The sequence below is a fragment of the Dromiciops gliroides genome, chromosome 3 (assembly GCF_019393635.1).
Source record: "Dromiciops gliroides isolate mDroGli1 chromosome 3, mDroGli1.pri, whole genome shotgun sequence".
Classification (NCBI taxonomy): domain Eukaryota; kingdom Metazoa; phylum Chordata; class Mammalia; order Microbiotheria; family Microbiotheriidae; genus Dromiciops; species Dromiciops gliroides.
In genome coordinates this window covers 666,710,457-666,726,509 of record NC_057863.1, presented here as the reverse complement: position 1 = coordinate 666,726,509, position 16,053 = coordinate 666,710,457, and the positions used below count along the sequence as shown (strand labels likewise).

Sequence of the window (16,053 nt, the reverse complement as noted above, 5' to 3'; positions counted from 1 at the left end):
AACCATGTGAAGAAATGCTTCAAATCACTAATAGAGAAACAAACATTAAAGATTCTTCCACACACCCATGAGATTGACAAAGTTGACAAAAGAACAAAATGGCAAATTCTGGAGGTGCTATGGGAAAACAGGTCCATTGATGCCCTGCTAGTGGAGAATGGCCAAGACATTCTGAAAGCAATGTAGAACAATGCCTAAAAGTCATTATAAGTGTATACTCTTTGGCCCAGCAGTAATACCCTTACTTGGCCTACACCTCCAAGAGATCAAAGAAAGAAAACTACCCAAATGTACAAAAATATTTATAGAAATCCTTTTTATGGTGGCAAAGAATTAGAAACCATCAATTGGAGAGTACCTGAACAAATTATGGCATATTGATGTAATAGACTACTCTGGTGTGTCAAGAAAAGAAAAAGATGGCTTCAAAGAAACCTGGAAGATTCATCTGAACCAATTGTAAGGGGAATGAGCAGAACTGGAGAATTCTGTACACTAACAACATGGCAAAAATAAGCAACTTTGAAAAACTTAAGATCTTGTGTCAGTGCAATGGCCAATCATAATACCAAAAGGCCAAGATTGACACATGCTGCTTACCTCTGGATAGATTTGGGGTGGAATCAATACACAAAGTGAGAAAAACATTTTTTGACCTGACCAACATGGGGATAGGTTTGTTTGACTGCATATTTGTTACAAGGGCTTTTTCCCCCTTTTTCTCCCACTGGGGGAGAGAGGGAAGTGAAGAGAGAAAACATATGCCTGTTAATTGGGAGGAGGGGAAGATTTAATTTTAAAAAGAAATGAAATGGCTTTAAAAAGAAAAGCAAGGGGGCAGCTAGGTGGTGCAGTGGATAGAGCACCAGCCCTGGAGTCAGGAGGACCTGAGTTCAAATCCAGCCTCAGACACTTAACACTTACTAGCTGTGTGACCCTGGGCAAGTCACTTAACTCCAATTGCCTCATTAAAAAAAAAGAAAAGAAAAGCAAGGGGCAGCTAGGTGGCACAGTGGATAAAGCACTGGCCCTGGATACAGGAAGACCTGAGTTCAAACCTGGCCTCAGACACTTGACACTTACTAGCTGTGTGACCCTGGGCAAGTCACTTAACCCTCATTGCCCTGCCAAAAAAAAATCTACTTCCAAAAATTAAAAAAAAAGCAAAGAGAACTCCATAGAATCATGAAGAGTCAGACACAACTGAAATGATTGAACAACAAAAGTGATAAGAAAAGACTAATCATAAACACTGGAAGAAATTTACAAACATGTATATTGAGGGGCAAGGTTTCCATATTGTCCATGTCTCATCATGCACTCTGAGTCCTTCACCTCCCTGGACTTGGGCAGGGTATATTGTCTTTGGTCCTCTGCAGACATGGTTGGTCATTACACTGATCAGGGCGCTTAAGTCTCTGAGACATTTTTCACTACAATAGCATTTCTATTTGTAAGGTGTTCTGGCTCTGCTCACTTTACATTAGTTCATGCATCCTTCCTTTCACTGCAATCCTCATTTCTTACTGTCCATCATATATCATCACATTCCTGGAAATGACATATTTCAGGGAATTTATTTTCTTTGACGACATATTAGTTTCAAGAGTCTGGGTTAGGGTTAGGATCAGAGAAAATTTAATATTAATTTAACAATTTAAAAAAACAAACTGAAGCATGTATGCTCAAATTTACTAATGATTATAGGCACTTTAATTCACTATTGGTGAAGCTGTGAAGCCCCAAAAGTGACTTTGGCTTTTGACTCAATGACATCACGTGTGTGTGTGTGTGTGTGTGTGTGTGTGTGTGTGTGTGTGTGTGTTCTCTTAAGTCAAAGACAGGAAAAGTTCTCAACTATAAAAAAATTATTTGTAACAGCTCCTTCTGTTATGGTAAAGAACTAGAAATTGAGGTGGGATGTTCTGCTGTAGGGCAACAGCTGAACAAATATCGGCATATGGATGGAACTGAACACAAACATGCCATCAAAGACAGGCAATTATTCAAAATGCAGAAGAGCCACGTGAACTGATACAGAATGAACAGAATTCATTAAGGGAATCATTGTCAACAATAACATTTGGGGGGGGGGTTTGGTGAGGCAATTGGGATTAAGTGACTTGCCCAGGGTCACACAGCTAGTAAGTGTTAAGTGTCTGAGGCCGGATTTGAACTGAGGTCTGCCTGACTCCAGGACTGGTGCTCTATCCACTGCGCCACCTAGCTGCCCCAACAATAACATTTCTAAAGACCAAGAGCTTTGAAAGACAGCACAACTCTGATCATTATAATCACCCATCACAATTCCAGAGGGCTTATATATAAAGATCTGTGCTGTCTACTGACCAAAATGTGATCAATTCCAGATGGTGAATAAAGAGTACATTTGGTGGCATGGACAAGGTGAGAATTTATTTAGCCTGACTGTGTGCTTTTCTTTCCAATATTTGGGAGGGGGTTGGCATTTTTGTGGGAAAAGTTGGCATTCTGATGGAAACTAGGAGTAGGATTGCCTTTCCGCCATCCCACAGAAAAGGAAGGAAATAGTTGCATGTTTTTAATACTCACACAATAGAACAGGAGGAAAGCCAGAATGAGTCAGGACAGATGTGAAGGTGCCATGTGAAATTTTTTTAATATCTCAAAATGAAAATCAAGCAATAAACAATAGAAATTATTTCATATGCAATCCTTTTTCTGATTTTTATGTATATGTGTATATGATGTACTCATTTTCTTTCATGGTGGTGAATTTTGAAATTTAAAAAATTAAATATGGTTTAATTTTTGTCATTTTTGCCAATTTTGAAGGCATTCTCTCTATTCCTTAACTGTAATGACTCTTCTTGTGCCTTTTTTAAAAAATTTTTTTTTTTGGTGAGGCAATTGGGGTTAAGTGACTTGCCTAGGGTCACACAGTTAGTTAAGTGTTAAGTGTCTGAGGCTGGATTTGAACTCAGGTACTCCTGAATCCAGGGCTGGTGCTTTATCCACTGTGCCACCTAGCTGCCCCTCTTGTGCCTTTTTTGATGTGATCCTTGACATAATCTCCAGACTATAATTTTTAGTCATATTTTATCTTTATTTCATTCAAATCTTTTAAATTATATATAGTTAAAATTTAAAAATACATCTCTTACATTAAGAATTCTCCTAGCCATAGTTACCTGAATGTGTTTGCTTATGATTTTTAAATCAAATTCATTGAAGTCCCTCTTTCCTGTGCTGGGCCTCAGGGTAAGAAGATCTGAGTTCAGATTTGGCCTGAATCACTCAATCAATCACTTACTAGCTGTGTGACCCTGGGCAAGTAATTTTAACGTCAATTTCTTCATCTGGAAAATTTGGGTAATACTGCCAACACAAACCCAGGAACTATATGAAAACAATTTTCTTGAGTAATAACAGAAGTCATGGGATATAATCAAAGTGTGAAGAGGCAGAGTAAAGAAAATCTTAAAGAGTTTTCCTACAACCCCATAACAATGTGTGAATAAATTCCTTACACAAACTGAGATGATTATGAATCTTGGGCCACTGGAGAAAGGCAACCATTTAGGAAACCTCTTGTCATTAGATGAATGAGATTTTCTCTCTTCTACCACAGACTCAAAGAAGGCATGGTCACTTCCCCTAGTGTCCCATCATTTCCATTCCAGCAACTAATCCCTGTCACTGCCTGAAAAGTGGGGGAATCAACAAGAGGAAATGTTCATGCAGACCTGATTTTTCACAAGGAGGAAAGAACTGGTCACTGGGGTGGAAATCTTGGGAATCCGCGGGGAAGGGAAAAGTGGTCTTGGAATTTGTTAGAGGAAAAGAAAAGGGATAGACGAGGCGAACGTGGATGGATCCCAGAGCTTGCTGGCAACAAACACACCATTTTTCCTACGTTAAAATTCACAGCCATCAAAACGGCTAGGGAAGAACGGTACATGCGCGTTGAGAAATGATGGGGGAGGAGTTCGAGGAAGGGAGGGAGGGTGGGTCATTGCTTCTTTCTCTACAGGATTGGAGTGCTGGTCTGCAAGGTTGGCTTTCAAAAGGCTCCAGCGCGTAAACATGACCCCAGCCCCTTGCCCTTCCCGCCACCAAACCCCACTTCAGTCCCACAACGGGAAGTATCCTTACTCTGCCCCCATCCCCGACGAACCCCTAGTCCGACACGAGCGCATGCGCGTCGGACAGTATGCGCTGCCTACATCTGAGCCACTTCCGCTTCCCAGAGGTCTCCGCTGGGGGAGGCTCCATTTTAGCAGGCCTGGAGGCGAGTTTGCCCAGGTGCGTCCTTCTCTCCAGCCTCTTGTGTCTATGTGCGCGCGCAGCGCGTGTGTGTGCGCGCCATTCAGCATTGGGGAGGGTGCGTGTGTCTGTTCGTGTGAGCACGTCTGTGTGCGAGAGCATGCGTGTGCGTGGGAAGTCGGGGTGGGGGTGGGGGTGGGGGTGACTTCCCGAGTGTCTATGGGTCGTCATTCTGCTCCTGGAAAGGAGGGAGGAAGAAGGGCGCCTCAGGTCGGGGCAAGGCCTGGGCAGCCCAGACTCACACCGGAGCCCCAACCATTTTCTGTTGGGGAGTCTGGCCTGACATGGAGCTCCAGTGGGGCCCCGTGAGCCTAAAAGGTATAGCCCAATGTCGTAGAGAGAGGACCAGAGGCAGGATTAGAACCGAGCTCCTCCTGGACCCAGCCCAGTGTTTTGAACCCGGGTTGTGCTTGAGGCCCTCAGCTCCAAGGCCAGATTCTCCCTCAGTCTCCTGTTTAGGCCACCATTTAGTCTCCTCTCCTAGGGATTCCAGACAGGCCATCAACTCATGTACCCCCAAGGTCAGGCAGGCCTCTGCTCCCTGAGCTGTCCAGGGTGCCCTTCCTGCTTCACGCAGACACATGTGAGGCCATGGGATCGGGCTTGGGGTAGAGTCAGTTACATATATGTAAGATGCCTGTTGTCTATCCCTGAAGAGAGGCCCAGCTGGTCCTGCAGGGGGAGAGTCAGCAGGGTTCCTTCTTGGGAAGGGCTCCAGCACCGCGGACAGCGGCTGGTCCTGCAGGGGGAGAGTCAGCCGGGTTTCCTCCTTGGGCAGGGCTCCAGCACCGCGGACAGCGGCTGGCCCAGCTGGTCCTTCAGGGGAGAGTCAGCAGGGTTTCCTCCTTGGGCAGGGCTCCAGCACCGCGGACAGCGCCTGGCCCCTTTGAGAGTCAGCCGGGTTTCCTCCTTGGGCAGGGCTCCAGCACCGCGGACAGCGCCTGGCCCAGCTGGTCCTGCAGGGGAGAGTCAGCAGGGTTCCTTCTTGGGCAGGGCTCCAGCACCGCGGACAGCGCCTGTCCCAGATGCTCTGGAAGGGTTGGCAGTATTCAATGGAATGAATAGAGGTGAATGAGGCTGCATATGGAGTCCCGTGTGCAGAGATGATGGTTGTGCCTCTGGAGATGGATGCAGAGTTGAGAGAGAAGTCGACCCAGGCTCCAGCCTGGAGCAGGGGTGGAGGGGTGGTACTAGGGGATGTGTTCTCCTCTGGTGATTTCCTCAGCTCACACGGGCTCCACAGTGCAGACGTCTGCCAGATCTCTGTAGCCCTTGTCTCTCTCCTCACTCCAGCCTGGCACCTCATACCCACCTTGTGCAACACAGGATGCCTCTGCTCAAGACCTGCAGGGCTTCCCCACAGCATCCAGGAGAGATGCAAAGAAAGCCATCTGCTTGGCATTTTCCCAGCAGACCCCAGATGGCCCTTCCTACCCCTACCACCTTCTTGGGCATTTTCTCTGTGTCTGTGTTGTATCTCCTTGTAACTGCAGGTCCTGTTTCCTTCCATGCAATGTAAGGCCCTTGAGCACAGGGATTTCTCTCGGTTTTGTTTCTGTGGCCCCCAAACCTCACACAGTATGAACTTAATCAGTGCTTGCTAATTGGTTCACCCATTGGAGCAAACTTCTTGGTAGCAAAAAAGCCAGAGTGTCATCCCTATGAAACCAAGACTTGATTTGATTTGATTTTTGGTTAGGCAATTGGGGTTAAGTGACTTGCCCAGGGTCACACAGCTAGTAAGTGTCAAGTGTCTAAGGCTAGATTTGAACTCAGGTCTTCCTGACTCCAGGGCCAGTGCTCTACCCACTGCGCCACCTAGCTGCCCCCTTTGAAACCAAAAGATGACACAGTATCTAGGAGTAGGGAGGCTTTGCCATTGCTAGAACCTGTGGAGAAGCAGCAGGATGGTGCAGTGGGTGCAACCTTGGAGCTGGAGTCAGGAAGACCTGAATTCAAATCTGGCCTCAGACACTTACTAGCTGTGTGACACTGGGCAAGTCACTTCTCCTGAGTTTGCCTCAGTTTCCTCAACTGTAATATGGGGGTGATAATAGCACCTTCCTCCCAGGGTTGTCAAGATCAAATGAGCTCATATGTGTAAAGCACCAGGCATAGTCCCTGGCACATGAAAGGTGCTTAAGAAATGCTCCTTCCCTTCCCCTTCTTGCTCAGAGAAGTGAGAAGAGGCCACTGGATTCATTAGTCTGCATAGAGCCTGAGTTCAGAGAGATGAGGGTTGTGGTCAGAAACCAGGTTTGCCAAGGATCTCAAAGCAAGTTGGAGGAAATGTAGGCAAGAAGGGCAGATTGCCCCTTCCAGAAGTTTGACTGTCAAAAGGAAGAGAGATGCAGGGTAACCTCGTGAGGGGTTGGGAGGAACAATTAAGAATTTTCTAAGGATGAAGGACACCAAGGCATGTTTGCAGTAACAGGAAAGGAGCCAATGGATAAAGCAAGACTGAAGATCTCCTGAGTCTGTTTGCAAGGGTGGGGGAGAATTTCACTCCTTCTGCCCTCATCTCCCTTGCAGGTACTCACTCTTCCCATGCCTATAGAGTAGCCAGAGGACAACTCTTCACTTCTTCCTCTTTTTAAAAATTTTTCTTATTTTTTAATAAAGTATTTTTTTTCCGTTACATGTAAAGATAGTTCTCAACTTTTGTTTATACAAGCTTTCCAATTTCAGATTTTTCTCCCTCCCTCCCCTCCCTCCCCCTCCCCTAGACAGCAGGTAATCTGATATAGGTTATATATATATATATATATATATATATATATATATATATGCACATAATAACATTAAACATATTTCTTCATTAGTCATGTTATAAGACAAAAATCAGAGCAATGAGGAAAAACTTCAAAATAGAAAAACATCAGCACCAAAAACAAAATAGTATGGTTCATTCAGCATCTATACTCCACAGTTCTTTTTTTTTTTCCTGGATTTGGAGATCCTCTTCCATCATGAGTTCCCTGGAACTCTTCTGTACCATTGCATTGGTGAAAAAAATTATAGTCCATCACAGTAGATCAACACACAATGTTGATGATACTGTGTACAATGTTCTTCTGGTTCTGCTCATCTCACTCATCATCAGTCCACGCAAGACCCTCCAGGTTTCTCTGAACTCCACCTGCTCATCCTTTCTTTTTTTTTATTTAAATAAAAGTATTTTATTATTTTCCAGTTACATGTAAAAATAGTTTTCAAGATTTGCTTATATAAGATTTCAAATTTCAAATTTTTCTCCCTCCCCCCCTCCCCTAGACAGCAGGCAATCTGACATAGGTTAAATATACACAATAACATCAAACATATTTCTGCATTAGTCATGCTATATGAGAAGGATCAGAGCAAAAAGGAAAAACCTGAAATCAGAAAACCAACAGCATCAAAAACAAAAGAAATAGTATGGTCTAATCAGCATCCATATCCCACAGTTCCTTTTTTCCCCCTGGGTTTGGGGAGCCTTTTCCATCATGAGTCCCTTGGAACATTCTTGTTCCGTTGGATTGGTGAGAAGAATCTAGTCTATCGCAGTTGGTCAACACAGTCTTGATGATACTGTGTATAATGTTCTTCTGGTTCTGCTCATCTCACTCATCATCAGTTCATGCAAGTCCTTCCAGGTTTCTCTGAACTCCACCTGCTCATCGTTTCTTACAGCACAATAGTATTCCATTACATTCATATACCACAACTTGTCCAGCCATTCCCCAATTGATGGGCATCCCCTCAACTTCCAATTCCTTGCCACCACATAAAGAGCAGCTATACTTCTTCCTCTTTTGAAAACATGGAGTAAATCAAAGCAAACTCACAAGAGGGTATGAAGTCAAGACAAGTTTCTCCCTCCTCAAAGAGGCCCGAAGACATACCCTATTCTCTGCCCTCCTGGAGCCACCCTGGTTTCCAAGGTTCTGCTGCTCCCATCACCAGCTGCTCCCTCCTTCCCTCTTCTTCATTGCCTTCTGTCTCTTATCCCTCAAAGGGGGGGCCTCCAAGACTCAGCCTGGAACTTTCTCTCTGTACCAGGGTTTCTATTTTTTTTTCAGGGCAATAAGGGTTAAGTGACTTGCCCAGAGTCACACAGCTAGTAATTGTCAAGTGTCTGAGGTCGGATTTGAACTCAGGTCTTACCGAATCCAGGGCCGGTGCTTTATCCACTGTGCCATCTAGCTGCCCTGTACCAGGTGTTCTTACCCTGGAGCCCATGGACTTTTAAGTGGGAATTTTTTTGGGGGGGGTGAGGCAATTGGGGTTAAGTGACTTGCCCAGGGTCACACAGCTAGTAAGTATTAAGTGTCTGAGGCTGGATTTGAACTCAGGTTCTCCTGAATCCAGGACCAGTGCTCTATCCACTGTGCCACCTAGCTGCCCCCCCCATGGACTTTTAAAAATCATGTATGTTGATAAGTGTCCTTCATTATAATTGGTTTGCAGTATAATTCTATTTCATACCCTAAAACTCTGCTTCTGAGGTTTTCATACGCTTCTCTAGACTGACTGCCCAGGGGGCCTAAGACACAAAAATGTGAAGAATTCCTGCTCTTTCTCCCTTCCACATCTGTGTTATCACTTCTCTCCTCTTTCCACAGTTCTGTGACCTTAGGAGATTTCAGGACCATCTCTTCTGTGTGTGTGTGTGTGTGTGTGTGTGTGTGCATGCACCCATGCACATGTATACCTGCTCCCTGGGTTATAGAGCACTTCTAACTGCTCTCAGGAGGTGTCTTGCCTAATTGGTTCAGAGACTAAACAGCCATCCCCCAACTTCCTTCAGAGCCATTACTCTCTCTTCCCACAGGCCTGATGTCTGTTGGTTGCGTCCAAGAGGGGAGCCCAGAGGAGGATGGAGCATCCACTGGGGTCCTCTTGGCCCTAGCACAGGTGAGTTGGGGTCTCCTCTCTCCCTAGGACACCCTCATTCCCATGGCCAGGCTGCCGTCCTGAGGTTCTTGCACTTGGCCATCATGAGGAGAACCGGCTGCTGATTAGCCGGATCTGACCCATGCCCTGTGAGTGTGCCTCTGAGGTCCCTTCCCTGGCTCTCATAGTGAGGGAAGGTACTTGGAAGTCACCAGGTCCAACTCTCAGTTGACTGTGGACACTGAAACCAAACGGGAATCACTTACCCAGCGTCCACCAGCAGGTCAATAGCTGTGCTGTCTCAGGCCAATTTTTTCCTCTGAGGAGCTGGGTCACAATCCTGGCTCTACTACTTCTTTCTTGAATGACCTGGACATTTCCACTCCAGATACCTTCCCTGGGCCTCAGTTTTCTCATCTGTACATTAGGGGAATTAGACTAGATGACCTCTAACTCCTGTGGTGCCAGCTCTGCTGGCCTCCTCATACTGGGCAGTCTTTCTATCAGCCTTAGTCAACCCTTTCTTTCCCGTCTCCAGAACACTTTCACGTCTACTTTCTGTCCATTCTGGGCCACTCCCCATGTGCCAATGTTTCCCTCTACCTTCTTCCCTCTTCCCTCACACCCTCCCCCCACCCCGGGCACTGTAAGCATGTGGCCTCTGGCTGGCATTAATGCGTTTGGTGTTTCAGGAAGCAGTGACCTTCAGGGATGTGGCCTTGGATTTCACCTGGGCTGAGTGGGGATGCTTGAGCACTGCTCAGAGAGAGCTCTACAGAGATGTGATGCTGGAGAACTACAGGAACCTGGTGTCCCTGGGTAAGGATGCCTCCCCTTGGGGAGGGAGGTCTGCCCTGGGGGCATCTCTGGTGCATAGATCTGTAGGACCCTTCTCTGGCAGGGCCTTCTGAAGGCAGAGCCTCCTGTTGTCCTTCGGTCCAAGGGCCACGGTCTGTCATCACCTCCCTGGCCCTTTCTGATCAGAGGCTGCTCCTCATGATGGCCCCGTAAGGACATCCATAGGTTAGAGTGATTCTAACAGGGAAGGGCCACTTCTCTTCAAACTGCAGTATTGGAGAATGTGCCGTTTCCAGGACTATTGGAGAGCATTCACTGCAGCCCCTTCATTTTCAGTGGAGGAAACTGGCCCAAAGTGAGGAGATGATTGATCCAAGGTCACCCTACAAGGGAACAAGAGGTGCGGGGCTTGAAATGGTGCCTCAATGGTCCCAGCCAAGGAGAATGTTGATGGGTGGTACATTGTCACTTTCTTTCCACTACCTCAGAAACACAGAGAACAGTCTCTGGGTCTCAGTCCAGATTCCTCAGGCTCTGCCAGTGTCATTTTGTATTTGTGCAAACTGAGCCCCAGAGACATGACCTTCCTCGATAGCAGGATTCTCGAGGCTGGGCCCAGATGACTCATTGTGAGGACTGTCACAGAAGAGATCTGTGCTTCTGAGGGGAGCTGAGAGCTGATAAGGTGGGAAATGGCCTGTTCTCATGGCTCTCAACCTCACACAGTCAGAGCCCTCTTGTCGTCCTCTCAGTCATTATTAGTCCCACCACACCTTGCCCCTCTCCTTCCTGACCCCCTTCCACCTTCAGCACATGCAGAGCTCTCATTTTCTCCCCTTGAGCAGGACTTCCTGGGCCCAAGCCAGGTCTCATCTCCTGGTTGGAGACAGGGGCAGAGCCACAGACATGGGATCCATTGGTTCACACTGCCAGAAGCACCTCCTTCTCTGCAGGAGAAAATCCCAGGAGTCATCTGGGAGCCAGTGGATGGAGCAGCCCTGCAGGTCTCTTATATGTGGCCATCTTTGAAACACTGGGTGGTGCAGGTAGGTGTGTGAGGGCAGGGGGATGGAGAAGATGACCATCAGTGGCCATAGATAGGAGACTCACTCCCACAGTCCCATTAAGTCCTACAGCCATAACTCTGCAGACAGGCAGGGGTTTTGCCACATCCCTCCATGAGCCCTTTGCACCAATGCTCAACTACTAAATGGAAAACAAAATATTCAGCCCAGAATCAAGCTCACACACCTAACGGCGATTTCCCCAACTCCCTATCCTGGACGCTGAAGTGATGGGCATCCTTTGAGTTCCCTCTAAATGTAGGGCAGGATAGCCCCTCTGGAGAGGGTCTGCCTGACCCACACACACACACACACACATACACACGCTTCAGCAAGTCCCCTGCCTTCTTTGAGCCTCACTTTCCCCATTTGTCAAAGGAGAAGGAGCTGACTGAACAGTGCTTTCCAGCTCTGGCATTCAGGGAGTGCTCTCCCATCTCTGCACTGATGCAGATTTTGAAGCTGAATGTCCTTCCCTCTCTGGGATTATGTTTTCTGAAGTGTGAAATCTGGGGCTGAAGAGGAAGTCCCAAGTGCAGCCTGGAGAGCAGTGAGGTGGGAAGATTCATGAGTCTGGTACAATGTTTGTCTAATAATAAGCTTAGCTCAGGACTTTACAGAAACTCTCTGGGCCTAGCTTCCTAGCCTTCTGGGTTCAACTCCTGTTTCCCTTTTATTTCAGCTTGGGATACTAAACCCAAGAACCAGGAGACTACAGAAAACCAAGATGCAGGACCAGAGGAGGCATCAGTGGAAAGACTCCCTGAGGAGATTCTCAGGAACAAAACCTTTGTGGATGCTCCAATCCAAGAGATCAGGTTATGGAAGCCAATGACCAGCCTGGCAGGGGAGATTCCAAGGAAGCTCATTTCCCAGCCAAGTGATTTCAGGCAATCAGTTCTCAACAAGGAAACTCCTGTTGGGCACAGAGGCCATGACTGCACTGACATTGGCAAAAAAATCCACAGGAGCATGTGCAGGCCCAAGAGGTCATGCAGTGAGAATGAAGGTGAGGGTCTCCCAGCCCTGATTCAACCCCCAAGTCTGTGTAGAGCAGAGAAATCCTGGGATTGTGAGGAATTTGAAAAGACTTGCAGCCATAATGCAGAGATGGTGCAACATCAGAGAATTCACACTGGAGAGAAAACTGAGGAATCCAAAGAATGTGGGAGGAACTTCCAGAAAATCTCCCACTGTATGAAAGACCAGATAATTCACACTGGAGAGAAACCTTATATGTGTAAGGACTGTGGAAAGTCCTTTGCCCAATATTCATACCTTATTAATCATGAAAGAATGCATAATGGAGAGAGACTTTATGAATGTAAGGAATGTGGGAAGGCCTTCCACTGGAAGTCATACCTCATTGGACACCAGAGAATTCACACTGGAGAGAAGCCTTATGAGTGTAAGGGATGTGGAAAAGCCTTCAGCCATAGCTCAGCCCTTATAGCCCACCAGAGAGTTCACACTGAAGAAAAACCTTATCAATGTAAGGACTGTGGGAAGGCCTTCAAATGGAAGTCAGGCCTCATACAACATCAGAGAATTCATACTGGAGAGAAACCTTATCAGTGTAAGGACTGTGGGAAGGCCTTCAGCCAAAGTTCAGCTCTTATTGCTCATCAGAGCATTCACTCTGAAGAGAAACTTTATAAATGTAAGAAATGTGGCAAGGCTTTCAATTGGAAGTCACCTCTCATTCAACACCAGAGAATTCACACTGGAGAAAAACCTTATAAATGTGGTGAATGTGGGAAGGCCTTTAGCCAGAATTCAGCTCTTATTGTACACAAGAGTGTTCATACTGGAGAGAAACCTTATCAATGTAAGGAATGTGGGAAGGCTTTCCACTGGAATTCATACCTCATTCAACACCAGAGAATTCACACTGGAGAGAAGCCTTATGTATGTAAGGAATGTGGGAAAGCCTTTAGTCAAAGCTCAGCCCTTACTGTACACCAGAGAATTCACACTGGAGAGAAGCCTTATCAATGTAAGGAATGTGGGAAGGCTTTCAGTAGGAGCTCAGCCCTTATTGAACATAACAAAGTTCATACTGGAGAGAAACCTTATAAATGTAAGGAGTGTGGGAAGTCCTTTAATAGGAAATCTCATCTCATTCGACATCAGCATTCTCACTGGAAAGAATCCCTAGAATTATAAGGAAACGTGAGCAGAATTGTATGGCTTGATGCAGAGTGGAGACAGCACAGCCCAAAGTATAATATATTTGACTACAGTATCATTCATAAACATAGCACTAAAGGGTAACAAGGCAGATGAAGAACATTAAACTATGATGGCTCTGGGCCATTTTAGTTAAATGTATACCATTCCTTTCTGCTAAAAATGGACAAACTTTAAAAATGGAAAATATTTTGTTAGTCAAAATTAGCCTATAATCCACTATCACTTCACTTTTTACAGAGAATACATTTTTTTTTTACCTTTTGTGAGATGGGAGGGAATCTTCCTGGGAAAGAACTATCATATCAAAATCAAATATCAGTTTATTAATGTTGGAAAGCCTTCAGATGCAACTCATCCCTTGTCAAAGGTTAGTTCATTAAATGGAAGAGATTGCTCAGTATAGTGAATGTGAGAAGTATGTCTAGAACAGAAAATAAAAGCCTGGAGAATCACATGGAAAAACAGACCCTGGGCATGTCATGTATGTGGCAAAAAAGTCATTGCAACTTAACTGTCAGAAGAGCAGTTTTGTGGCTGAAGTAGAAGTGTAGTTCAACAGGGCCTTATAAAACCCTAGCCTTGGATTTAGACTTGGGCTAACATTCTGGCTCTCCCTCTGTGAGGCTTCAAGAAAATCATTGCATCATGTGCCTTGGTTTCCTCTTTTGACTACCAGGGTTAGTAATTCTTATATTACCTGTCAATATCAAGAAGATCACATCTATTTGAACTCAGGTCCTCCTGACTCCAGGGCCGGTGATCTAACCACTGTGGCATCTAGCTGCCCCCAGAATTCCCATTTCTTAATGAAGTCTTCCTCTAGTCTCTTCTGTAGTCACAGTGATTCTCCTTATCAGGGATTTTATGTGCTTCATTTGGTAAAGAATGCCTGACAAAAGAACAACAAATCAATCAATGGTGAAGAACTACATGGAGAGAAAGAAGTGAAAGGGAGTAAGCAAGATGATCTCATCTGATCCTCACAACCCCCCCCCCCCCCAGTTGGCCTTCGGTAAAGGTAGTTTTTGGGCTCTGGAATCTTTTTGTCTCCTTTTACTCTGGTAGAAGTATAATGCAAAGGGACAAATGAGACTTGGGTCTGTGTAATGACAGGATGGGCAGGGACCCAGAGAGTGGACAGAATGAACTCTCCTTGGTCTGTGACATCTAATTTTATTCTTCAGAGAAAATACTGATGTTGAAATTATATAGCTTTCTATGGCTTATTTTTGTTGTTTCCTTTGCTCATTCCCTGACTTCATATGCATTTTTATGTCATGGTTTCAGAACCAGAGCCTAGTCTCATTTCAGAAAATGTTCCTGGTTCATTGGTCCATATTTTATTGCCGTTCAAGTCTCAATTTTAGAGGCTGGGCTTTTTTGCTTTCTGGTTTTGTTTTCAGCTTCTCATTTGTGTTGCAAATAGACCATGCCAGATAAAACAATGTTCAAAAGTACCTTACATTTGCATACCAGGGGCAGCTAGGTGGCACTGTAAATAGAGCACAGGCCCTGAAGTTGGGAGGACCTGAGTTCAAATCTCACCTCAGACACTGGGCAAGTCACCTAACCACAATTGCCATAAACATCTGGGGCCATCTCCAGTCATTCTAATCTATACCTTGCCACTGGACCCAGATGGCTCTGGAGGAGAAGGTGAGGTTGGTGACCTTGCATGCCCTCCCTCACTTAAATCCAATTCACTTCAAGTCATGACATCATCCTGATGCCACAGTCCTCTTGAGAATGAAAGACAAAGAGCAACATTTATATAATGCTGCCACCATTGCTAAGTGCCTTCGAGGCACTGTCTTTTATCTCCAAGATACCTCTGTGTGGCAATAAGGAAATTGAACATCAGAGAGATGACCTGCCCTACCCTGGTAACACACCTAAGTGTCAGAAGCAGTGTTTAAGCCTGAATCTCTCCTGACTGCAAGTTCAGGGCTCTTTCCACTGTGCTATACCTTTTGCTATTTGTTGGTTACTGATGGCCCTCAAACCCATTGATAAGTTGTGGGGAGTATCTATCCCAAGCATGTGAAGCTTCCCCCTGGCAGAATGGGTGGATAAAAACAATTTGTTCCATGGCCAAGATGATGACTAAAGTAGGCACTGTGGAGTGCTCAGAACTTGGTCAGACATCAAAGATGCTAAGGCCATCCACTGCATCTCCAGCTATCAGCAGTTCTCTTGACTTTTGTCCTGCCACTAGACTTTGATGACTGTGGAAAAGAGAGTGAGGCTGACAGCTCTGTGCAGCTCTGCTTCACTTAAATCCAATTCCGACATGAATCGAGACACCATCCATGATGTGTCCTCTTTGACAAAGCCCAGGTATGTCATGGCAATTTGGTGAAGGGCAAGGACTCCTTCTCAGAATCATGTTTTTACATGAATGAAACAAAATACACTGGATTCGAAAGGAGACCAATAAATCACAGGAGAATGGCTATCCAAGCTGTGGTATATGATGGTGATGGAATATTATTGTGCTATAAGAAATGACAAGCAGGATGACTTCCAAAAAGCCTAGGAATACATGTATGAACTGATGTATAATGAAGTGAGCAGAACCAAGAGAATGTTGTGTTTTGGGGGGTTATTTTGTGTGTGTTTTTGGTTTTTGGTGAGGCAATTGGGGTTAAATGACTTGCCCAGGGTCACACAGCCAGTAAGTGTTAAGTGTCTGAGGCCAGATTTGAACTCAGCTCCTCCTGACTCCAGGGCTGGTGCTCTATCCACTGTGCCACCTAGCTGCCCCATTTTGTTTTGTTTTGTTTTGTTTTTGTGACCAAGAGAATGTTGTGCACAGAGG

At 45.6% G+C, this 16,053-nt stretch overlaps 2 protein-coding genes across 4 annotated transcripts in view; both read left to right on the top strand.

Annotated features, from left to right (window-relative positions):
- The first annotated feature begins 4,241 nt into the window (after positions 1-4,241).
- Positions 4,242-11,980, top strand: LOC122748455 (zinc finger protein 688-like). Its single transcript, XM_043994087.1, has 6 exons — positions 4,242-4,284; positions 9,119-9,201; positions 9,873-9,999; positions 10,824-11,024; positions 11,725-11,885; positions 11,972-11,980. The coding sequence occupies exons 2-6, from the start codon at positions 9,124-9,126 to the stop codon at positions 11,978-11,980; spliced, it is 576 nt and encodes a 191-aa protein (XP_043850022.1). The 5' UTR covers positions 4,242-4,284; positions 9,119-9,123.
- The window catches only part of LOC122751899 (zinc finger protein OZF-like), a 41,117-nt gene continuing 37,038 nt past the window's right edge, over positions 11,975-16,053 (top strand). For 2 of the 3 annotated variants that reach the window (XM_043999135.1, XM_043999134.1), the window contains exon 1: positions 11,975-13,138. In XM_043999135.1, the coding sequence (XP_043855070.1) occupies positions 12,015-13,138 (1,124 nt within the window). In that variant the 5' untranslated portion in view covers positions 11,975-12,014. Of the gene's footprint in view, positions 13,178-16,053 lie in introns of all 3 variants that reach the window. The other variant, XM_043999136.1, reaches the window with a different exon arrangement.

What these genes read in the sequence shown, in the direction of transcription:
- LOC122748455 (XM_043994087.1), top strand. Translation starts at nt 9,124, where the DNA reads ATGTCTGTTGGTTGCGTCCAAGAGGGGAGCCCAGAGGAGGATGGAGCA. An exon ending in CAGGAACCTGGTGTCCCTGG is followed by an intron (nt 10,000 to 10,823) that starts GTAAGGATGCCT and finishes CCCCTTGAGCAG; the next exon opens with GACTTCCTGGGCCCAAGCCA. An exon ending in TGAAACACTGGGTGGTGCAG is followed by an intron (nt 11,025 to 11,724) that starts GTAGGTGTGTGA and finishes CTTTTATTTCAG; the next exon opens with CTTGGGATACTAAACCCAAG.